The sequence below is a fragment of the Eleutherodactylus coqui genome, chromosome 8 (genome assembly GCF_035609145.1).
Source record: "Eleutherodactylus coqui strain aEleCoq1 chromosome 8, aEleCoq1.hap1, whole genome shotgun sequence".
Classification (NCBI taxonomy): Eukaryota; Metazoa; Chordata; class Amphibia; order Anura; family Eleutherodactylidae; genus Eleutherodactylus; species Eleutherodactylus coqui.
The window spans coordinates 169,078,545-169,104,566 of record NC_089844.1 but is presented as its reverse complement, the minus strand read 5'-3'; the positions used below and the strand labels follow the sequence as shown (position 1 = coordinate 169,104,566).

The window sequence follows — 26,022 nt, the reverse complement described above, 5'->3', positions numbered from 1 at the left end:
AGACGTATCAGAAGGACTCAGTGTCACGGTACAAATGGAGGAGGCGGTCTGTGGGGATTCACAGTAAATATAGGAGGCATAGGTGAAATATATGTATATACACACACATACACACAGATGATGAAATAGCCAGGCACACAATGGGCATGTGCTAGAAAAAAAAAACGTTGGGGACCTTATCCTAAGTTGTCTCTGTTACAGCATGGAGGTATGGAGTAAGCAGACCAGCATATATACTTAAAAATGGCACCAGAGTGCCGTAAAACCCTGTTTTCTCGCGGGAAAGGGAGGAATACCGCATTACCAGAGAACTGGAAGTCACGTTTGTTATGCATATCATACATATATTTCACCCATGTCTCCTATATTTAGTGAATCCCCACTGATTTGTAGTAATGGACTACATATGTTACTATTTCCCCATAGTCTCTACTTAGGTCGTGAATTGTCATATTCCTATTTATTGTTTATGCATGAAATTAATAGATTCTATAAGCTACCATCCCCCATCAGTTTATTAATTATTAATTTTTAATTCTTTATTATTTATTAATTAATGAATCAATTAAATATCATGACAATATATGCCTTCATGTCCAGATATGTGTAGACCATTGCTTTTATGTGTCATTTGTTGTTTTAAATACTGATGTCATTCGTATTATTATATATATATTTTATAAATAATTATATGTATTTTCCTACTAAAATTCCCCCCCTTGTATGCGCACCATTATCTATATATATAAAGACGAAAGCCCTCACTGACTCACTCACTGACTCATTAACTGAGTGATTCGCCAACTTCCCGATGTCGTAAAAACATGAAATTTGGCACAAGCATAGATTATCTCCAAAATAGGAAAAGTAATTGGGTCCCAACTAGATTATTCAATTCTAGCGCAAAAGAATTGGCGTCGAAATTTTACGTACATAATCTAAATCTCTCACTTTCCTGTGTCATAGAAACATGAAATTTGGCATGAGCATTGATTATGTCATAAATAGGAAAAGCTAATGGGTCCCAACTCAATTATTCAATTCTATGCGCAAAAGAATTAGCGTCCAAATTTTGCATACAGAATTTCATTCTCCAACTTCCCGATGTCGTAGACACATGAAATTTGGCCAAAGCATTGATTATGTCATAAATAGGAAAACCTAATGGGTCCCAACTCGATTATTCAATTCTATGCGCAAAAGAATTAGCGTCCAAATTTTACGTATGGAATCTAATTCTCTCACTTCCCGTTTTCGTAAAAAAACATGAAATTTGCCATGAGCATTGATTATGTCATAAATAGGAAAAGGTAATGGGTCCCAACTAATTTGTTTAATTCTAGAGCAAAAGAATTAGCGTCTAATTATCTCACTTCCAGGTGTCATAGAAGCTTGAAATTTGGCACGAGCATTGATTGTGTCATATATTAGAAAAGCTAATGGGTCCCAACTCGATTATTCAATTCTATGCACAAAAGAATTAGCGTCCAAATCTTACGTGCGTAATCTAATTTTCTTACTTGAAATTTAGCACGGGCATTGATTATTATGTCATACATAGAAAAGTTAATGGGTTCCAACTCGATTATTCAATTCTAAGCGCAAAAGAATTAGCATCCAAATTCTACGTACGGAATCGAATTCTCTCACTTCCCGATGTCAGAGAAACTTGAAATTTGGCATGAGCATTGATTATGTCATAAATAGGAAAAGCTAATGGGTCCCAACTCAATTGTTTAATTCTAAGCGCAAAAGAATTAGCGTCCACATTTTACGTATGGAATCTAATTCTCTCACTTCCCGTTTTCGTAAAAAAACATGAAATTTGCCATGAGCATTGATTATGTCATAAATAGGAAAAGGTAATGGGTCCCAACTAATTTGTTTAATTCTAGAGCAAAAGAATTAGCGTCCAAATTTTACGTACATAATCTAAATCTCTCACTTCCCAATGTCATAGAAACATGAAATTTGGCACGAGCATTGATTATGTCATAAATAGGAAAAGCTAATGGGTCCCAACTCAATTATTCAATTCTAGCGCAAAAGAACTAGTGTCAAAATTTTACGTACGGAATAATTCTCTCAATTCTGGGTGTCATAGAAACATGAAATTTGGAATGGGCATTGATTATGTCATAAATAGGAAAAGTTAGTGGGTCCCACCTCGATTGTTCAATTCTAAGCGCAAAATAATTAGCGTCCACACTTTACGTACAAAATCTAATTCTCTCACTTCCCGATGTCATAGAAACGTGAAATTTGGCACGGGCATTGAATATGTCATAATTTGGAAAAGTTAATGGGTCCCAACTCGATTATTCAAGTGCAAAAGAATTAGCATCCAAATTTTACGTACGGAATGTAATTCTCTCACTTCCTGATGTCATTTTATATAAAGGAAACGTCGCACGGTTACCTCCCGTGGTGTTTCCTGGGTAACGCAGAGAACTATGCAAAATGGTGAACATATGTTTTTCCTCGGTATCTCTAAAGTAACCACGACTTCATAAGATTTTCCGTGTGAACACCAGATAAACACCAGTACCAAATTAACTCGGGCGAAGCCGGGTATATCAGCTAGTATATGTATATTCCCTCTCATTTTTCTGCTATTTGTCATTGCTCAGTTATGTGTGAATGCCTATAGATTTCTCCTCAATAAAGGACGTCTTTAGCTCTGATCGCCTTGCACTATACTGTCTGTCCATAGACATATAGTTTGATCTGATCACGAAGGTTCTATTACTGTCTTATGATCGTCCCTCACTGACTGCATGAAGAGTCTTTCCCCCACATATAGTCCCTCTATCTTCACTACTTAGTACATCTGGTGTTTCTTGATACCCTGAGCGCAGGAGTTTTATCTTTTTTCCTTCTGTATTTCATCACGTTTGGGACCCTCTGATACCCCAGAGCCCCTCCTTGCATGCTGTCCTGACCAATTGCTGATATAAGTAATCCATATACGTGTATATAGTGTCCAGAGCGCCCCCTCCTGACAAGCCACACTCTCTTTTTAGGGGAATGGCGAGGAGGTCAAAAAGTCGTAAAATTTTAGCACACACAGGGCTTACAAAAACTAGAAATGGACATAAAAGCTTTTATGAATGTCCCTTATATCTTAAAACTTCTAACCGCACTGTCCGCCCATTATAAATTCTATCTTATACATATGAGATCACCATCATCTCATTATACACCATGTTTTATACATATGACATCACTATCATCTCATTATACAGCATGTTTTATACATATGACATCACTATCATCTCATTATAAATCATATCTTAAACATGTAACGGCACTCTCCTCTAACTGTCATGCCCTCGGTATAGGCAGAGGAGCAAATGGCCCCCTTGGACACCAAGGCTAGGTGAGATTGTAAACTGCACAACCTACCATTACACCCCTGATATTATACTACAGGCTACAATACTATATAATGAGTCTGTGCAGCGGGCGAGGAGCGGGCCCACAGCCGAGGAGATGACGGGGATAAAGATGTCACTTGTCACAGTGGCTCTACCATCTCCTCCCCCATAAAGGGATGAATGAGACCCATCCAGGCCTCTGCTTAGGGGGAGACCTCAAGGGACACAATGAACTGAGCTGTGGTTCAGAACTTACAGTTCGATGTCACGTGATGCCACCGTTCCTTCCTCTGCGGTGAAGCTGGATAATGAAATGATAGTCCACACACACACAGAGTATAGCTGAAAACAAAGCCAGGAACGGTCGGCAATGTTGCTTTACTTGTAACACCAACACTGAACAGTTCAACAGTACATAGGCCAGAATACAGCTTGGATGCCGGCAAAGTAGGTGGTAAGACAGGGAGGCAGAACACAGGATGAATACCGGGCCCACAGTCCCAGTTATCTGTGCAGCTCTGCTACTGGACAAACACACTCCTCTCTCCACCGAACTCCCAAACTGTCAGCAATCACACTTTCAGCCGCTCTTAGCTCTGCTTACTCTCCTGTACTTAGTGGGAAGAACTCCTGGGGGTATTAGTCCCAGGTCAACTCTCAGGATATCGCTCGGTCTCTTCCATTATCCATGCACAGACTGATCAGTGGCCAGGTATTATTGTATCTTGACGCCACCAGGAAGTACTGGTGGAGACTAGACTGACTGCCAGTTGACGCCCCCTGAAGTTCATTGGCTGTAGAGAAGGCTCGGCTCTAGGTCCTTGCGTGTAACTATAATAATCCCGTCCCCTGGTAATATGTGCTGTGCCCTGCTAATAGTGATTTCCGCTCCTTATTTTTTCTCCCCGGCCCTGTTATTCCCTGCTCCTGGTCTGCCATCATTGCTCCGCGCCTGCTAATACAGGTGCCCACGCCTGGACTGTGTTCCCTGCTCCTGCTGTGTGGTCCCCAGTGCTGTGTGCTCTGCAGTTCCCAGCCGTGTGCTCCCCGCTGCAGCTGTGTATCTCACCAGCCGTTTTGCATGGCTTCCCAGCTGTTAATACAGCTCCCCGTGGCAGTAATTTCTTCCCCAGGGCTGTAATCCTCGCTCCTGCGGTTATGTTCCCAGCGCTATGGTCCCCGCTGTTGCTCTTTACTGACCGGTCCTGTGCTGCACACTGCAGGTGTTGATCTCACCAGCCATTCTAATCACCGCAGAGGGTCTCCATTGTCTCCTGCATGGTACTGCTGCTGCTCCTCATGACAGGCCACGTGACATCTCCAGTCTGGGCTCCTCTCTGCGGCGCCCCGGCAATTACGTCTGCTTGGAGCTTCTGCTCTGCTTTCTCCGGCCCTTCGCCCCTTCTGCTGAAGATCAACGATGAGGCTCTCCCTTCTGACCTGCACGGCAGGAGATCCACCGCAGTGCAACAGGTATTGATGTTTCCTGTGCATTGATTGTTGGCTGCCATGGACGGTTACGGTTAGGGATGATTTTCCTTTTAGGCTTACATTACTTGTAAATACTTCCATACTACTGCAGTAACATGGAAGTATTTACAACTAATAATGTAAGCCTAAAAGTAAAATCATCCCTAACCCTAACCGTCCACGGCAGCCAACAATCAATGCACACTGTGCTGCTAGGACCTTTGTGACGCCAGCCAATCGGGAGCTAGGGGTGTGAAAGGGGCCTTCCTTCTGTCAAACCCCTAGCTTCTGGTGGCGTCAAGGTACAAGAATACCCAGTGTCTGTGGGGGTCGAAAAGCATCTGCCTCTCTTGCAGACACTTGCTAACTGCTCACTCCTGTTAGACTAGACTAGAGTGTCTCACTGACTGACTTGCAGTCCACCTTGCAAACACATATATGAAGCATGATCACATGACTTCCAAACTCACAACATAAGATGATACATTTCCAGATACAATGCAGACAACACATTTGCAGATGTTAACCCTTTCATTCCTGCAAACATTAGTACATTTAGTTGACACACTCCACATTTAAAGACACTATACCAGTACAAGACAATACAATCTACATATAGCATTCTTTCTGGAGGGGCCCAATGACTTTGGACCACTACATCTGTATTGTAATATCAGTGATATGGAGTACTAGAAGAACCCAGCAGTGCAATTTCTTTCTAGGGAACTTATCCCTGTAATGTAAGGAGCTGTAAGTCCTGCTCACATGTACGGATCGCGGACAGGATACGGATCCCCAACACACAGCAGGACTATAAGATTATAAGATTCACATGTTCCACGTCCGATTTCGTGTAACTGATCCGGTGTAGTAAATGTCCCATTGGGGGCCTTTATGTTGGAAAAACAGGACAAAAACTTAAAGCGAGGATGAGATCTCATTGCCACATAATTAAACAGAGAAAGACAGAATTTCCCATTGGTGGAGCATTTCTCTAGTCCAGGACACGACAAAGAAGATATCAAAGTTACGATATTGAAAGGCAATTTCAAGTCACAAAGCCATAGAAGAATTTGGGAATATAAATTCATAACAACTTTTGACATTTCTAATAGAGGGTTAAATTATTCCCGAGGATTTATGCGGCATTGGGAAGTAATAGAAATCGATAGCACAGCTAACACTGCTGGCCTGGTAAAACCCTTCCACCAACACTAATTCAGGGACCATGGAACCTTCACTCCCTTATCAATGACTATTCTTTTAAGGGCAAATTATTCGCATCCATGTCTGTGCCTTGTCATAAGTATGTATATGACTCGCCACTTCAGATTCATTTCATTATACCTTGATGAAGGACTGAGAGCAAACGTCTGAAAGCTCGCATTAACATCATGTATTTTTGTTAAGAATTAAAATGTATCATATCTACAAGATTACGTGGTTTGTCTTACTGGGAACAATCATATTCTGCTCTACTGGCTAACACCGTACCAAACATATTTCATTAGGTGTAATCTCTAACATCTACTACAACTCATTATTGTACTGCCTGCACTCTCCACCATGCTACACTGCTGCCTGCAGACAATCATTATTGTTCCGCTCTCCACCATGCTTCACTGCTGCCTGCAGACACTCATTATTGTACTGTTCTCCACCATGCAACAATGTTTCCTGCAGACACTCATTATTGCGCCACTCTTCTCCATGCATCACTGCGGCATGCAGACACTCATTACTGCATTACTATACAGCTCTCTATCATACTTCAATTCTGCCTGCAGACACTATTTATTGTAGAGCTATCCACCATGCTTCACTGCTGCCTATAGGCACTCATTAGTATACTGCTTTCCACCATGTTTCATTGCAGCCTGCAGACACTCATTGCTGTGCCACTCTCCTCCATGCTTCACTGCTGCCTGCAGATACTCATTATTTACCGCTCTCCATCATGCTTCACTGCTGCCAGCAGACACTCATTATTATACCACTCTCCACCATGCACCACTGCTGCCTGCAGACACACATTATGGTACCGCTCCCCACCATGCTTCACTGCTGCCTGCAGACACTCATTATTGTACCACTCTCCACCATGCACCACTGCTGCCTGCAGACACACATTATGGTACCGCTCCCCACCATGCTTCACTGCTGCCTGCAGACACTCATTATTGTACTGCTCTCCACAATACTTCACTGCTGCCTGCAGACACTCATTATTGTACCACTCTTCACCATGCTTCACTACTGCCTGCAGACAATCATTATTGTACTGCTCTCCACAATACTTCAATGCTACCTCCAGACATTTATTATTGTATCACTCCCCACTATGCTTCACTACAACCTGCAGACACTTATTTTTGTACTGCTCTCTCTACCATGCTTTATTGTTGCCTGCAAACACTGATTATTCGTCAGCTCTCCACCCCACTTCAATACTGCATGCAGGTATTCATTGTGGTACAGCTCTCCACCATGCTTCACTGCTGTCTGAAAACATTCATTATTGTACTGCTCTCCACTATGCTTCACTGCTGTCTGCAGACACTCATTATTGTTCTGCTCTCCACTATGCTTCACTGCTGCCTACAGACACTCATTATTGTACCGCTCTCCACAATCCTACACTGCTGACTGCAAATTCACGTTATTGTACCGCTCTCAACCATAATTTAATGCTGCCTGCGGTGATTTTGCAAAACTGTTGTCCACCATTCTGCACTGTTGCCTGCAAACACACATCATTGTACCACTCTCCACCATGCTTCGCTGCCACCTGCAGACACTTATTATTGTAATACTCTCCAAAATGCTGAACTTTTACCTGCAGACACTCATTATTGTACCACTCTCTACCATGTCTCACTGCTTCCTGCAGACACTCATTATTGTACCACTTTTCACCATGCTTCACTGCTGCCTGCAGACACTTATTATTTTACCACTCTGCACCATGCTTAAAGGGGTTGTCCCGCGAAAGCAAGTGGGTCTATACACTTCTGTATGGCCATATTAATGCACTTTGTAATGTACATCGTGCATTAATTATGAGCCATACAGAAGTTATTCACTTACCTGTTCCGTTGCTAGCGTCCCCGTCTCCATGGTGCCGTCTAATCTTCAGCGTCTAATCGCCCGATTAGACGCGCTTGCGCAGTCCGGTCTTCTGTCTTCTGAATGGGGCTGCTCGTGCCAGAGAGCGGCTCCTCGTAGCTCCGCCCCATCACGTGTGCCGATTCCAGCCAATCAGGAGGCTGGAATCGGCAATGGACCGCACAGAAGACCTGCGGTCCACCGAGGGTGAAGATCCCGGCGGCCATCTTCACAAGGTAAGTAAGAAGTCACCGGAGCGCGGGGATTCAGGTAAGTACTACCCGTTTTTTTTTTTTTAATCCCTGCATCGGGTTTGTCTCGCGCCGAACGGGGGGGCTATTGAAAAAAAAAAAAACCTGTTTCGGCGCGGGACAACCCCTTTAACTGTTGCCTGGAGAGATGCATTATCGTACAGATACCCACCATGCTTCACTGCTGCCTGCAGGCACTCATTACTGTACTGCACTCCCCCATGCTTCACTTCTTACTGTAGACACTCATTATTGTACCATTACAAACCAAACTTCAATTCTGCTTGCAGACATGTATTATCGTGCCGCTCTTCACCATTCTTTACTGCTGCCTGCAAACACTTATTATTGTACTGTTCTCTACATACATCACTGCATCCTGCGGACACTGATTATTGTACCGCTCTCCACCATGCTTCCTTACTCCCTGCAGACACTTATTATTCTACCGCTCTGTGCCAGGCTTCACTGCTACCTGCTTTCACTAATTATTGTACCACTCACCATGTTTCACTGCTGTCTGCAGTCACTAATCACTGCACCGATCTCCATCATGCTTATCTGCTGCCTGCAGACACTTACTATTGTACCGCTCACCACAATGCTTTACTACTACATGCAGACACTTATTATTGTACCGCTCACCACAATGCTTTCCTACTACATGCAGACACTTATTATAGCAGCGCTCTACACAGTCCTTGACTGCTACATACAGTCAATTATTTATGTACCGCTGTCCCCCATGCTTCACTGCTGCCTGCAGACACTCATTATTGTACAGCTCTCCAACACGCTTCACTGCTGCCTGCAGACACTCATTATTGTACCGCTCTCCACCATGCTTCCCTGATGCCTGCAGACACTCATTATTATACTGCTCTCCATCACGCTTCACTGCTGCCTGCAGTCACTCATCTCTGTACCGATCTCCACCATGCTTTTCTGCTGTCTGCAGACACTCATTATTATTCTGCTCTCCATCACGCTTCACTGCTGTCTGCACACACTCATTATTGTACTGCTCTCCATTATGCTTCACTGCTGCCTACAGTCACTCATTATTGTACTGCTCTCCACCATGCTTCACTGCTGCCTGCAGACACTCATTATTTTACTGCTCTCCATCACGCTTCACTGCTGCCTGCAAACACTCATTATTGTACCATGCTTCAGTGCTATCTGCAGGCACTCATTAGTTTACTGCTCTCGACCATGCTCATCTGCTGACTGCTGGCATTCATTATTGTACCAGTCTCCACCATGCTTCCCTGCTGCCTGTAGGCTTGCATTCTTCTACAGCTTTCTAACATGCTTCTCTGCTGGCTGCAGACGCTCATTATTGTACTGATCCTCACCAGGCTTCACTGCTGCCTGCAGGCTTGCATTCTTGTACAGCTTTCCAACATGCTTCTCTGCTCGCTGCAGACATTCATTATTGTACCGCTCTCCACCATGCTTCACTGCTGCCTGCAGACATTCATTATTGTACAACTCCCCACCATTCTTCACAACTACCAGCAGACACTCATTATTGTACTGCTCTCCCGATGCTTCACTGCTGCCTTCAGACACTTATTATTGTACTACCCTCCACCATCCTTCACTGCTGCCTGCAGACACTCATTGTCCACCCTATTTCCCTGCTAATGGACGCTTATTATAGTACCATTCTCCACCATGCTTCATTGCTACCTGCAGACACTCCTTATTGTCTAGCTCTGCATGATACTTCACTGCTGCCTGCAGACACGCATTATTGTACTGCTCTCCACAATGCTTTAATGCTGCCTGCAGACACTCATTATTGTACCGCTCTCCACCATGCTTCACTGCTGCCAGCAGACACTCATTATTTTACTGCTCTCCACCATGCTTCACTGCTGCCTACAGATACTCATTAATGTACCGCTCTCCACCATGCTTCACTGCTGCCAGCAGACACTCATTATTTTACTGCTCTCCACGATGCTTCACTGCTGCCTACAGATACTCATCAATGTACCGCTCTCCACCATGCTTCACTGCTGCCTGCAGATACTCATTATTGTACTGCTCTCCATCAAGCTAAACTGCTGCTTGCATACACTCACTTTTGTACCACTCCCCACCACGCTTCACTGTTGCCTACACATACTCATTAATGTACCGCTCGCCATCATGTTTTTGTGCTGCCTGCAGGCACTAATTATTGTAACGGCCTCTATGATACTTCACTGCCTGCAGACTCTCATTATTGTACCGCACTCCACCATGCTTTACTACTACCTGCAGACACTCATTATTATACCGGTCTTCACCATGCTTCACTGCTGCCTGCAGACACTCATTGTTGTACTGCTCTCCACCATGCTTCCCTGCTACCTGCAGACCTTTATTATTGTATTGCTCCCCACCATGCTGCACTTTTGCGTGCAGACACTCATTATTCTACCGTTTTCCCCTTTGCTTCACTGCTGCCTGCAGATACCCATTAGTGTTCCAATCTCCACCCTGCTTTAATGCTGCCTGCAGACACTCATTATTGTAGCTCTCTACCTCATGCTTCACTACTGCCTGCAGACTCTCATTACTGTACTGTTTTGGACAATGCTTCACTACTTTCTGCAGACGCTCATTATTGTACCACTCAACACCATGCTTCACTGCTACCTGCAGACATTCATTATTGTATTGCTCTCCACCATGCTGCACTGCTGCCTGCAGACACTCATTATTGTACTGCTCTCCATCATGCTTCACTGCTGCCTGCAGACACATATTATTCCACTGCTCTTAACAATTCTTCACTACTGCCTGCAGACATTCATTATTGTACTGCTCTCCATTAAACTTCACTGCTAGCGGACTTTTATTATTGTACTGGTCTCTACCATACTTCACTACCTGCAGACACTGAGTATTTTACTGCTCCTCACCATGCTTCACTGCTGCCTGCAGACACTCATTATTGTACCGCTCTCCACCATGCTTCACAGCTGCCTGCAGACACTCATTATTGTACCGCTCTCCACCATGCTTCCCTGCTGCCTGCAGACACTCATTATTGTACCGCTCTCCACCATGCTTCACAGCTGCCTGCAGACACTCATTATTGTACAGCTCTCCACCATGCTTCACAGCTGCCTGCAGACACTCATTATTGTACTGCTCTCCCCCATGCTTCACAGCTGTCTGCAGACACTCATTATTGTACTGCTCTCCATCATGCTTCATTACTGCTGCCTGCAGACACTGATTATTGTACTGCTCTCCACCACTCTCAACTGCTGCCTGCAGACACTTATTATTCTACCGCTCTCTACCATACTTCACTGTTACCTACAGAGACTCATTTTTGTACCTCTCTTCTTCATTCTTCATTGCGACTTGCACAAAATCATTATTGTACTGCTCTCCACCATGCTTTACTGCTGACTGCAGACACTCATTATTGTACCACTTTTTGCCATACTTCACTACCAACAGACATTCATTATGGTATTGCTCTTCACCATTCTTCACTACTACCTGTAGACACTCATTATTCTACCTCTCTCCACCATATTTCCCTGCTAATGGATACTTATTAAAATGTCACTCTCCACCATGCTTCACTGCTGCCTGCAGACACTCGTTATTGTCTAGCTTTCCATTATACTTCACTGCTGTATGTGGTCACTCATTATTGTACCGCTCCCCACTATGCTTCACTGCTACCTATTCACTCATTATTTTACCACTCTTCACTGCGATTCACTGTTGCTTGCATACACTTATTATTGTACCGCTCTCCCCCATGCTTCACTGCTGTCTACAGATACTCATTAATGTTCCGCTCTTCATCTTGCTTTAGTGCTGCCTGCAGACATTCATTATTGTAACAGTCTCCATGATACTTCACTGCCAGCAAACTCTCATTATTGTACCGCTCTCCCTCATGCGTCACTGCTGCCTGCAGTCACTCATTATTATACTGCTCTCCACCATGCCTCCCGGCTGCCTGCAGACACTCATTATTCCACAGCTCTCCACAATGCTTTACTGCTACCTGCAGACATTTATTATTGTACTGCTCTCCACCATGCTGCGCTTTTGCCTACAGACACTGTTTTATTGTACTGTTCTCCACTATACTTCACTGCTGCCTGCAGCCCCTCATTATAGTGCTGCTCTCCACCATGCATCACTGCTGCCTGCAGACACTCATTATTCTACCGCTCTCCACCATACATCACTGCTGCCTGCAGACACTCATTATTGTACCGTTCTTCACAATGCTTCACTGCTGCCTGCAGACACTCATTATTGTACGTGTCTCTGCCATGCTTCCCTGCTGCCTGCAGACACTCATTATTGTACTGCTCTCCACCATGCTTCACTGCTGCCTGCAGACACTCATTATTGTACCGCTCTCCCCATAGTTCACTGCTGCCAGCGGACATTCATTATTGTACTGCTCATCACCATGCTTCATTGCTGCCAGCAGATGCTCATTATTGTACCGCTTTCCAGCATTCTACACTGCTGCCTGCAGACACTCATTATTGTACCGCTCTTCACCATGCTTCACTGCTGCCTGCAGACACTTATTATTGTACCGCTCTTCACCATGCTTCACTGCTGCCTGTAGACACTCATTATTGTACCGCTCTTCACCATGCTTCACTGCTGCCTGCAGACACTTATTATTGTACCGCTCTTCACCATGCTTCACTGCTGCCTGTAGACACTCATTATTGTACCGCTCTTCACCGTGCTTCACTGCTGCCTGCAGACACTCATTATTGTACCGCTCTTCACCATGCTTCACTGCTGCCTGTAGACACTCATTATTGTACCGCTCTTCACCATGCTTCACTGCTGCCTGCAGACACTTATTATTGTACCTCTCTCTACCATGCTTCACTGCTGCCTGCAGACACTCATTATTGTACTGCTCTCCACCACACTTGTAGGAAAGTGCATATGAGCGTAGAATAGCAAATGAAAGCACACCCTAGAGTGCCACCAGCAGGTGGCAGTACATACATGATCTAGATTCAGGCTCCGCCAGACAAAGGAGGTTTATAAAGTGTTGACTAACATTTGTGTACATTGCTCTACATTTCATCTGCTGCCAAACCTTGTGTGATACTAATCTGGTGTATCTAATCCTACATGTTTGATACAGTCTGCTAAACCATGTATCTAATCCTATCATGTGTGATACTATCTGCTCAGCCGTGTATCCAATCCTATCATGTGATACTGTCTGCTGAGCTGTGTACCTAATCCTATCATGTGTGATACTGTCTGCTGAGCCGTGTATCTAATCCTATCATGTGTGATACTGTCTGCTGAGCTGTGTGCCTAATCCTATCATGTGTGATACTGTCTGCTGAGCCATGTATCTAATCCTACATGTGTAATACTGTCTGCTGAGCCATGTATCTAATCCTACATGTGTAATACTGTCTGCCTAGTCTGTGTATCTAATCCTATAATGTCTATTACTGTCTGCTGAGCCGTGTATCCCATTCTATCATGTGTGATCATGTCTGCTCAGCCAGTGTATCTAATCCTATTATGGGTGATACTGTCTGCCGAGCCATGTATCTAATCCTGTCATGTGTGATACTGTCTGCTAAACTGTATATCTAATCCTGTCATGTGTGATACTGTCTGCTGAGCCGTGTATCTAATCCTACATGTGTGATACTGTCTGCTGAGCCGTGTATCTAATCCTATCCTGTGTGATACTGTCTGCTTAACTTGTGTATCTAAGCCAAGTGATGCAACTGCATAACGCATCACTTTTCACCTTGTTTGTGCCTTTAGACTAGGTTCCATGGAAGGAGGGGTAACTTTATCTTCTATCTTGTATCAACCTGTAATTGCATCACAGTAGACCCCGCCCCCTTGTCTATCTCTTTTCTCAATGTCTCTCCTCCTGTATTAGAAGCCGGTGTGCCAAGCTGTGCCCGTCCTCTCTGCCATCGTCCAGGTAGGCACCATAGGTTTTTCTGGATAGCACAACAATCCTTCATCAAGGTGGGATCTACAGCTCTGTTCATCCAGGGTCTCCTGGTTCATGAACAGAATGCTAGGACTACAGTGGAGACTGAAACTGTCACAGGCAGAGCAGTAGGAAAGATAGAGGATTACTGTTCACAAGCCATGAATAATTCTTTTACATGCTGTAACATTTCCACGGGCGGATCTGGTCCTACAAGGAACTAGGGGAAGGCAGAGACGGCTTAAATTCTGAGGAGCCCCATGTTGATACCTGCACAGGTGTGTAAGATGTATATCTGCAGTCACATCCAGAGCTGCATTGTGGAAGAGGAAGCTGGTAGAATTATGAATGCAGCTCTGGATGTGACTAGAGCATGCCTCCCAAGAATGATATAGGATGGACAATCTAAATCTTGTAACGAAAGATAAGCATGAGATAAGAAAAGTTTGGCGCTGCTTCTGGTTAACTCTTTCTTTGCTGCACCATACAGACTGATACCTGAAACCTATACCCCCAATCTCTGGCTGATAGATCTGCAGACATGGCTAGTCGCCTTCCTCTGAAAATGGTGGGTGATATGCCCCTCATCGGATACTTTGCAGACAACTGGGAGAATGTAAAGAACTTCCAGGCTGAAGAAGGGGACCTGCTGATAGACACCTACCCCAAATCTGGTGAGAGCAAGGAAGGTGTGGTGCCTGTAGCCCACCTGCGCCCTGCAGGTGCCCAGAAAGCCCTCTTTCCCCATGTCTAAGTATTCTATGCCATGTTGACCCTTGGTAGGTACCACTTGGATCAGTGAGATTGTGGATTTAGTTCTGCACGATGGAGAGACTAAGACAAGCCAACGTGGAGCCATATATGAGCGGGTGCCCTTCCTGGAGTTTGCCATCCCTGGTATGCCAACAGGTAAGTGCTGCAGATGGGGTATTTTTGTTACACCTCTCCTGTATGATATATGCTCCATATGTTATAACAACCTGCCTCTTCGTTAGGTGCTGAGCAACTTAATGAAATGAAGCCTCCTCGATTTATCAAGTCTCATTTACCCGTCCACCTCCTGCCAGAGAGCTTTTGGGAGAAGAACTGCAAGGTACTGACGTGGCTCTTCGTGGATCACGGCTGATGACAAGCGACTGATTTTCCATCTCCTGCCCTGTCTACTTCACTGCTACTATAAAGCTAACTCCAACTATGTCTCATATCACTAGTCGGCTTCCTATCCCAGGCTTATCTCTAACCAGGTCTACCTCCCTTGCTGTAGGGTTTGGTCCTCTCGTTACTCTAAAGGTTCTCGTCCGTCTCTTGCTGTAGAATCAGGTCCTTCTCTATTGTTCTAATTGGGACCATCTACTAAACAGCCACTGATCAGAGACCCCCATCTAGTAGCACGTTAGATCAACTTTGATCTTCAGAATCACAGGAATCCATTGTGACGTGCATCCACAAGTATCAGACGACCTGGGTGTGACAAGAAACCATGCCATGTACCATTACTGCACCTCCTCCAGCCTGACAGGAAGGGGTCAGCGATTCATGCTGCTTGCGCCAAATTCTGACCTCCTATCAGCACGGGGCAACAGAAATCTGGATCCATCTGACCAGGAGATGCTCAGCGATACAATTTTTGTGCTCTTTTGCCCCGTAGAGTCTCGCCTTTCTGTCTGTCTTAGACACAATGGCGCTGGACCTGGTCATCTGCTGTTCTAGCCCATCTGTGCTAAGGAATGGCGAGTTGTGTGTTTGCGCACGTTAGTTGGAGCTCCAGCGTTGTATTGGAGTTTGAAAGAACCAGTGGGAAGATAGATCCAGCTCGGGGACCCTAATAAAGGGGTCCTTCACTGCACATCCTTCGCCGTTACTATATAAACAGGTGTATGTCTCGTTCTACCTGGCTAGATCCATTATTGCTCTGTTCTCAGGGCTCCCATGCTTTCTGTAAGGCTGGGTCTAGTTCTCCTTCTGTAGAGCTCGGCCCAACATGTATGATCTCTCTCCATCTGTCTCTTGCAGTACCGATATGTCCGTCTCCCAATATAACCTTCTGTCTTCTGTAGAGTATGGTCAATCACTGGACTTTCTCTCCCTCTTGCACTTTCTTCATGTTGTACCATTTCAGGTCTTTCTCTCGCTGTAGATTCTATTCACTCTCGATTATCCAACTTTTTGTGATCCTCTCCTCCACAGATTATTTATGTGGCCCGAAATCCTAAGGATACATTAGTGTCATATTATCATTTCTACCGCATGGCCGTTGTCCACCCAGATCCGGGGACGTTTGATGAATTTCTTCACCAGTTCATAAAAGGGACAGGTACATATAGGATCTATATACGTTATCTGCTGATTTATGGGCACAGACCATCATGAAAACACTCTGACATCTTACAGATAGCCTAGTAACAATTGGACCCTCTAAATGCCCTCTTTAAATGCTTCCAAGACCCCTCACAAGCAGTACAGCATGTGTAAGGGGGGACTGCACAAAATTAGTTACATTTGTGCAAATTTTTATCCAAAACTCTACCCCCAGAATGGGCGCAAACTTCCTGAGAATAAGAGTAAAGTGGCAAACAGGGGCATGAACAAACATCCTCTTACCTGTGTACATGTGTATTCTGTAATGTCATTCTGGGACATGGACACTCTGCAGAGTTATACTGACACACAAAAAGGAACTTATCCCTGCAAGGTAAGGAGCTGCAAGACCTGCTGACATGTAAGGACCGCGGACAGGATACAGATCCCCAACACACAGCAGGACTATAAGATCCCCGGGATATTCACATGTTCCACGTCTGATGTTGTGTACCTGATCCTGTGCAGTAAATGTCCTGTTGGGAGCTTTATGTAAGAGAAACAGAACAAAAACTGAAAGCCAGGATGAGATCTTATTGCCACACGATTAAACAGAGAAAGACAGAATTACCTGTGGTCGAGCACTTTTCTAGTCACAGACACAACCTAGAACGTATGAGGGTTATGATACTGAAGGGCAATTTCAAATCATAGTGGCACGGGAATATAAATTTATAACAACTTTTGACAGTTTCAACAAAGGGTTAAATTGCTCAAAAGGGTTCATGTGTGACTGGGAAGTATGAGAAATCTATAGCACAGATAACACCCTGACCTGATGACCCCCTAACACTAATTCGGGGACCATAAAACCTTCACATCTTTATTAGTGACTATTTAAAGGTGTTTTACTTCTGTTCTAGTATTCTTTTAAGTGCAAATTAATCACATCCATGTCTGTGCCTTGTCATAAGTATGTGTGTAAAATATGCATGCCTCTTCAGATCTATTTCATTTAAGCCTAAAGCAGAACCCTGAGTAGGTTGGAAAGCTCGCTGTAACATCATGTATTTTTGTTAACCATTAAAAGGTATCATATCCACAAGATTATTTGGTTTCTCTTGCTGGGAAAAATCACATTTTGCTCTACTGGCGACACCGGACCAAACCTTTTAAATTATGTTTATTATACAACTGTTCAGGATTAGAGATGAGCGAGCATACTCGTTGAGGGCAATTACTCGATCGAGCATTGCCCTTAGCGAGTACCTGCCTGCTCAGAAGAAAAGGTCCGGCTGCCGGCGGCAGGGGAGAGCAGGAAGAAACGGAGGGGAGATCTCTCTTTCCCTCTCTCCCCATCTGCTCCCCCCTGCTCACTGCAGCAACTCACCTGTCACCCGCGCCGGCAGCCGAACCTTTTCTTCTGAGCGGGCAGGTACTCACTAAGGACAATGCTCGATCGAGTAATTGTCCTTAGCGAGTATGCTCGCTGATCTCTATTCAGGATAGATATTATTTTAGAAAAATAATGTGCAACCTCTGCCCCTGTTTCTCATCACCACACCATGCTGAAGCCGTGTCACACCACCACCCACGACAGGTTACAGCACCAAGGAGTCTGGAGGAGGACAGAGGGGTCCGTAGGAGGACAGAGGGTGTCTGGCTGCTGCTTTCTCCCTGCTCTACATTCAGAGCATATGCCCACCCGATCCCAGTATATATGTGTACGGGGGTGACGAGCAAAATGCCTATCAGCCAAATGAGTGTAGGGCCAACAGCTACCCATATGCTCTTTTGGCCTCCATTGGGTAAATGGGGGCCTGATGATATGTTTGGTGTATATGCCAAGGGCATTCCAGGTGCATACATTGTATGTTGTATGTGTTCACAAAACGTCATGTGAGCCTAACATGTGTCTTCCTTGCCTTCTGTAGTTTCTTATGGACCATGGGGTGCTCACAATAAGGACTTTTGGAAAATAAGGCACCAGAGAGACATTCTCTACCTCTTCTATGAGGACATATTAGAGGTAAGGAGATTACGTCAGAATAGGCTTCTTTATACCAATGTGGCCGTCTTGTGAGATCTAATCAGAACTTCTAAACTTCTCCTTAGGACCCAAAGCGAGAAATCAGAAAAGTGATGAAGTACATAGGGAAGGATCTACCCGAGGATGTTGTGGAGAAGATCTACAAGCGTACAACCTTCAAAGCCATGAAAGACAACTCCATGGCCAACTACAGCACCATCCCGAGCTCCATCATGGACCAAAACATCTCACCCTTCATGAGGAAAGGTATGAATGCTTACCTCCCACTGATGTCTATTACAGTAACATCTATGTCTGCCATCCTAGTCACTAAATCTTGTACTTCCTTCCAGGAACCTGTGGAGACTGGAAGAGTCATTTCACAGTGGCTCAAAATGAGTTATTTGATGAATATTACAAGGAGGAGATGTCTGACACCGACCTGACCTTCCGCTTCTAGGAGCATGAAATCACCTTTATACCCCCATATACATTTTTAGAACTTTTTAGGATCCTCATACATTTACAACCCTAATTGTCTTGTACCTGTTAAATGTTAATTATGTTTGACAATATCCTAATTGTGTTTGTGACTTGATGATCATACAAATAAAGTGTAAATTACACTGTCACTTAATAATACACAATCCATTACAAGTCAGGAATGTTGGTATGTACAAAAAAGTGGTGCAGAGGCCAGTGTTCAGGCCAAGGGGCATATTTTACATTTATTGTCCCCACTATATCTTACACTTGTGACATCACTATCCTCTCATTATAAATGATATCTTATACACTGAATGATCCCTACATTAGGAACACCTCCTCAATAATGGTTTGGTCCACCCTTTTGGGCAATCACGACTCTCAGACATCAGGGAACAAATTCCACAAGGTGGTGAACATCCTTTATACTTATCTCACCCCATACCCACTGCAGCATAAACAATGGACGATGAGCTGATCGCTCAATGTAAATAGCAGCCGTTCAGTACTGAACGGCCACTATGTTAAGTCAATGGAGAGATATGGGGGAGCGCAAGGAGAGTCAGCGATCCTAGCTCCCATGCAGGTGCACGGGAGCTAGTATTTGTGGGGACGAGTGTCAGGTATTGTTTGCCTAACACTCATCTCGTCAAAATGGGCCTTGAGAGCAGACCTCACAGCCATTTCCAGCAGATCCCAAACATGTTCAATGGGTTTACAGGTCTGTAGTCCTCAATATTGCCCAATTCTTTGTGCTTCTTCAAAGGAGCTTGAACAGCACGTCCTGGAACCCTGGTCAGCTGTGAAATATTTGCCTCGGAGAGACCTTGCTGATGCAGAATAACTATCTTGTGTCTTGTTGCTGTGCTCAGCCTTACCATGGTGTATGATATGTGACAGGAAACTGTCTTCCACAACATCACCTTTGTAGCAGAGTTTGGTTGTTCCTCAACCAGTTTTAAGCCTCCCACACAGCTGTTTCAGTTAATGACTGTTTCAACCTCCATATGAAAGTGATGATCATTATAAACTGTTTAGTATAATGAGTTAATCATACACCTGACTATAATCCTACAAAATCCCTGACTTTGTACAAGTTAATGTGACCAGACGTCCCGATTTAGTCGGGACCTTCCCACTTTGGAGCCCTTTGTCTCGCTTCCAACTGACAACCCAGCAGGACAGCTATTTGTCACACTTTTGGGACATTTGTCCCGCTTTCAGGATGTTGGGTCACAATTATAGTGATTACTAGCCAGGGGGGCGCAGCTTACCATCTGGTAATCACTCTGCAGCTCCGCAGGCCGGATGCACGCACTGCCGGCAGTGCATACATCCGGAATCTTCATCCCTTCGTCCACCCTCCTCTTTGGTTTCGCAAGAGGAGAGGAGAAGGGAGGAGGTGCTCCTGCGGTCGCACACACTTCCGCCCACCAGCACTATGGGGCTTCTATGGGGAGGGGGGTCACTATTACTGTGTTTCCCTGAAAATAGGACACTATCTTATATTAATTTTTTCCCCAAAAGAGTCACAGTGGTGGCATCTGAGTCCCTCACGCTGGTTTATGATGCTGCGGCAGGCTGACGTGTCCTCAGCATTGACATACCCTGTTTCCCCCCAAAATAAGACAGTGTCTTATATTAATTTTTGCTCTAAAAGATTTTACTTTTTTACAAGTATAGCTGCCTGAACACTATTTATATAGTCTTTTTTATTAACTGTAACTAGGGCTCAATTTTGGAGTAGGGCTTACACTTCAAACATCCTCAAATTCTAAAAAGTTATTCTGCATCCTCAAAAATCTTGAAAAATGATACTATGGTCTAATTTTCAGAGTAGGTCTTATTTTCAGGGAAACAGGGTAGCACTCTCTTCCTGGTGATGGGGCTTTGAATACCCCACTCCCAGCAAGCGAGTGCTGTGAATGGATCATGAGCGCCGCTGGCCCAACCAATCAGAGCTGGCGCTTGATCATTCAAAGCCATTCAGTGAATGACATCACTGATTGGCTGTGATTGGTTCATTGAGTGCCAGCTCTAATTGGCTGAGCTAGCAGTTATCGTGATCCAATTATAGCACTCACTTGCTGGAGGAGGGGTATTCAAAGCCCCATCACCAGGAAGTGAGTGCTATGTCGACACTGATGACACGGCAGCCTGCCGCAGCATCGGAGACCAGTGCGAGGTACTCAGGTGCTTCTGTAGGGGGTCACTGCTATTGCTGGGGCTACTGTAGGGTGTCACTACTATCGCTGGGGTTACTGCAGGGTGTCACTACTATTGCCGGGGCTACTGTGGCGTGTCACTACTATCGTTGGGGCTACTGTGGGGTGTCACTACTATTTCTGGGGCTACTGTGGGGTGTCACTACTATCGTTGGAGCTACTGTGGGGTGTCACTACTATTTCTGGGGCTACTGTGGGGTGTCACTACTATTGTTGGGGCTTTTGTGGGGGGGGGAGGTCACTACCATTGCTGGGGCTACCCTGGGGTGTCTCTACTATTGCTGGGGGTACTGTGGGGTGTCAATACTATTGCTGGGGCTTCTGTGTGGGTCACTAATATTCCTGATGCAACTGTAGGGTGTCACTACTATTGCTGGGGCTTCCGTGGGTTGCCCCTACTATTTCTGGTGCTACTGTGGGGTGTCAATACTATTGCTGGGGCTTCTGTGGGGGGTGACTAATATTTCTGAGGCGACTGTGGGGTGTCACTACTATTGCTGGGGTTTCTGTGGGCTGCCACTACTATTGCTGGTGCTACTGTGGGGTGTCACTATTATTGTTGGAGCTACAGTGGGTTGTCACTATTATTGCTGGGGCTTCTGTAGGGTGTCACAACTATTGTTGGGGCTACTGCGGGGTGTCACTATTATTGCTGGAGCTACAGTGGGTTGTCACTATTATTGCTGGGGCTTCTGTAGGGTGTCACAACTATTGTTGGGGCTACTGCGGGGTGCCTTTACTAGTGCTGGGGATAATATGGGATATCACTATTATTGCTGGGGCTACAGTGGGTGTCACGATTATTGCTGGGGCTTCTGTGAGGTGTCATTACTATTGCTGGAGCTACTATGGAGTGTCACTGCTATTGTTGGGGCTTCTGTGTCGGGGTCACTACTATTGCTGGGGCTACCTTGGGGTGTCACTACTATTGCAGAGGCTAAAGTGGGGTGTTACTATTATTCCTGTAGCTACAGTGGGGTGTCACCATCATTGCTGGGGCTACTGTGGGGTGTCACTATTACTGCTGAGGATACTGTGCAGTGTCACTATTATTGCAGGGGCTATTGTGGGGGACCACTATTACTGCTGGGGCTACTGTGGGGGGAGCACAATTACTGTTGGGGCTGGTATAGGGGAGTGTTGATTTTACTGGGGCCACTGTGGGGGTCGTTGTTATTACTGGGGCTGGTATAGGGAGAAACTAATTCTACTGAGGCTACTGTGGGCATCACTATTATTGCTGAAGCTGGAATAGGAGAACTATTACCACTAAGGCCACTCTACACGTGGCAACATACCTCAAGCTGACTTAGAGTATGTTTTCATCATACCGGAAATGCTGCAGAATGTCCACAGCATAACATTCAGCAGCAAATTCTGCATCTAAAAAAACTGTCTAAATTTGTACCATTGGTACTACAAATCAGCTGAAGATACGCAGTTCCCAGCGGCCTGGTCAGGTATGGCACCACTGGTCAGGTGATGCTGGCAAGATGAGGCCACTACAGGCCGCTGGGAACCGTAAGTTGGGGAGCGTTGACAGCGGGAAGCCTTCAGAGGAGGTGAGGAGGAGCGCCGCATAGTATGAAATCAGCTGCGGATATGCAGCTGATTTCTAGTCAAAATCCGCAGCAATGGTATATATTTTGACTGATTTTGGAAGCAGAAATGCCACAGAATTCGCTCCCTGTCTTGTTTTGAAACAGCCCTATAATTTTATTATGACGGAGGTAAAATCATACGTTGTGATAAGCGCCCCCCCCCCCCTGACCACACCCCTATGTCCAGCTTTGACCCTGCGAAAATTTGGTCACCTTATGCAAGTGTACCTAAAATATCTGATGCTGATCTGAAGGTGGAGGTCGGGCACACCAAATATTAATGTGACTTATATTTCACTTTTGTTCAGTCACTTTGTATTTAGTTAATTGACAAATAGGGATGAGCGAGTATACTCGCTAAAGCACTACTCGCTCGAGTAATGTGCCTTAGCCGAGTATCTCCCCGCTCGTCCCTGAAGATTCGGGTGCCTCCGCGGGGCGGGGAGCTGCGGGGGAGAGCGGGGAGGAACGGAGGGGAGATCTCTCTCTCCCTCTCTCCCGCCCGCTCTCCCCTGCTCCCCGCCGCAACTCACCTGTTAGCTGCGGCAGCCCCCGAATCTTTCGGGACGAGCGGGGAGATACTCGGCTAAGGCATATTACTCGAGCGAGTAGTGCCTTAGCGAGTATACTCGCTCATCCCTACTGACAAACATAAACTATTAACACTTCTACTTCTGAAAGCTTTCTTTCTTTGCAGCATCTTTTCCACATCTGCCTAAAACAGTTGACAGTATTGTACATTAGTGCAAAACCGCTCACTTAACCCTTTCCAATCCACTGTCTGACGTCTGAAGACATTATGATTTAAGGCTGTACAGCTTCGATGTTGGAAGACGTCTGTCGGGGTTCCCTTACTCTATATTGCCAGCCTCTCTGCTGTTAGAGCCTATCCAACGTGTCACCTCATGCAGTACTGGCTTTAGCCAGCATATAGCGCCGTTGTATAATGGAAGAAAAAGAGTAAGCCCCCTAGGAAAACCAGGATACAAATTGGATTGGAAAGGATTAAGGTGGAATTGCCTATAAGGAGAAGATCCCCTTGAAACAGAGCCCTGCAGTATTAGAGGATGTGTGATCCCTGTCCGTCCTGGGAGTAGTCGTCATCCTGACTCCCCAGCAGGCAGTGACCTCTGCACAGCTCTGCAGTAATATCACAGCATATAAACATATCTGGCACAAAGTCCAAAGTTTTATACGATGATATAAACTATGTCAGAGACTGTAAGAACAGATTGTGGTGTGCCGGCTAGCAACAAATCCGCACAAGACCTTTACCTTTATTTTACTGTGGTAGGTAGGATAACATGAGAGGAGGGGACAACAAAAATTGTCTAGTGATATGGTATAACCTGGGTATCTCCTGTATATAATTATATATGTACCACTGGTATAAGTTATACATCTCCTGTATATGGTGATAGAGAACATGCTGGTATAACCTGGGTATCTCCTGTATATAATTATATATGTACCACTGGTATAAGTTATACATCTCCTGTATATGGTGATAGAGAACATGCTGGTATAACCTGGGTATCTCCTGTATATAATTATATATGTACAGCTGGTATAAGTTATACATCCTGAATATAGTGATATGGACCATGCTGGTATAACCCGGGTATCTCCTGCATACAATTATATATTTACAGTTGGTATGAGTTATACATCCTGTATATAGTGATATGGAGCATGCTGGTATAACCTGGGTATCTCCTGTATATAATTATATATGTACAGCTGTTATAAGTTATACATCCCCTGTATATAGTGATATGGAGCATGCTGGTATAACCTGGGTATCTCCTGTATATAATTATATATGTACAGCTGTTATAAGTTATACATCTCCTGTATATAGTGATATAGAGCATGCTGGTATACCCTGGGTATCTCCTGTATATATTTATATATGTACAGCTGTTATAAGTTACACATCCTGTATATAGTGATATGGAGCATGCTGGTATAACCTGGGTATCTCCTGTATATAATTATATATGTACACCTGGTATAAGTTATACATCTCTGTATATAGTGATATAGAACATGCTGGTATAACCTGGGTATTTCCTATATATAGTTATATATATATATACTGCTGGTATAAGGTTATACATCTCCCAGTTTATAGTTTTACGGAGCATGCTGGTGTAACCTGGGTATATCCTATATATAATATTATATGTACAGCTGGTATAATTTATACATCTCCAATATATAGTGATAGGGAGCATGCTGGTATAACATGGGTGTCTTCTGTATATAATTATGTATGTATGTATAGCTAGTATAAGTTATACATCTGCATGTATATAGTGATATGGACTGGACTAGTATAACCTGGGTATTCTGGTGTAAGGAGGGAGCCCAGGTTCAAGTTTGTGTTGTAATGAGCTCTGTTATAGTTCTGTAATCTAGATGGTATAAGAATGACCTCTACTGGCCACAAATATTACTGCAGCTTGTGTATTTCTCTATGGAGTGTGGTATGTTATTTCCCATTGGCTGCAGAGGTCATATGGGAGATCTAGAGGACTTGAGATAATAGAGAGCTGCAAGCTAGGAAGCAATTCCAGTGGTACTGAGCCTTTAGAAAGATGGCATTGCTAGGAGAGAGAGAGAAAGATGCAGATGGAGTGAGGAGTCGGCTTGGGGAGCCGTGTGAGACGTGTCCTGGAGAACCTGTGCCTGTTATACAGGGACAGTGGCACAAAAAAGGAGGTAGTGGGTAATTGAGAAGCCGCAGTTCCATAATGTGCCAGAACCGACGTTGCTTAGAACATATGCTAGGAGTACAGCTGGAGAGACTGCTACAAAGGATTAACATTAATGCAACACCAAATGCCAGTGCACCGCACAGATACACCTCCTGCCGGGGGCACAGACAGGTGCTGGGATGCCGTAAGCAGCAATAGGAACAAAACTCCGTCCCTTCTGTGGATTCCAGAATACGGCCTCCCTCACACAGGTGTTTTTGCACAGCGTTTAGTGCTGCCTTTTCAATGCTGCGCTAAATGCTGTACAACGCTCCCATTCATTTCAATGGGGCTGCTCACACAAGCTGCTCACAAGTGTCCGTATTCAATTCTGCGTCCCCCATAGAAATGAATGCGCAGCGGTTTCAGTGCTGCTGAATACACAGCACAACTTACTACTGCGTTTTTGACAGCGCTAAATGCAAGCCCTAGCTATACCACCTA

At 44.8% G+C, this 26,022-nt stretch overlaps 1 protein-coding gene across 1 annotated transcript; it reads left to right on the top strand.

The window, feature by feature from the left end:
• Positions 1–14,089: 14,089 nt before the first annotated feature.
• LOC136577163 (sulfotransferase 1A1-like) lies at positions 14,090–19,042 on the top strand. The gene is made up of 8 exons (XM_066576940.1): positions 14,090–14,168; positions 14,671–14,854; positions 14,964–15,089; positions 15,176–15,273; positions 16,368–16,494; positions 18,413–18,507; positions 18,594–18,774; positions 18,861–19,042. The coding sequence occupies exons 2-8, from the start codon at positions 14,722–14,724 to the stop codon at positions 18,965–18,967; spliced, it is 867 nt and encodes a 288-aa protein (XP_066433037.1). The 5' UTR covers positions 14,090–14,168; positions 14,671–14,721; the 3' UTR covers positions 18,968–19,042.
• Positions 19,043–26,022: the final 6,980 nt, after the last annotated feature.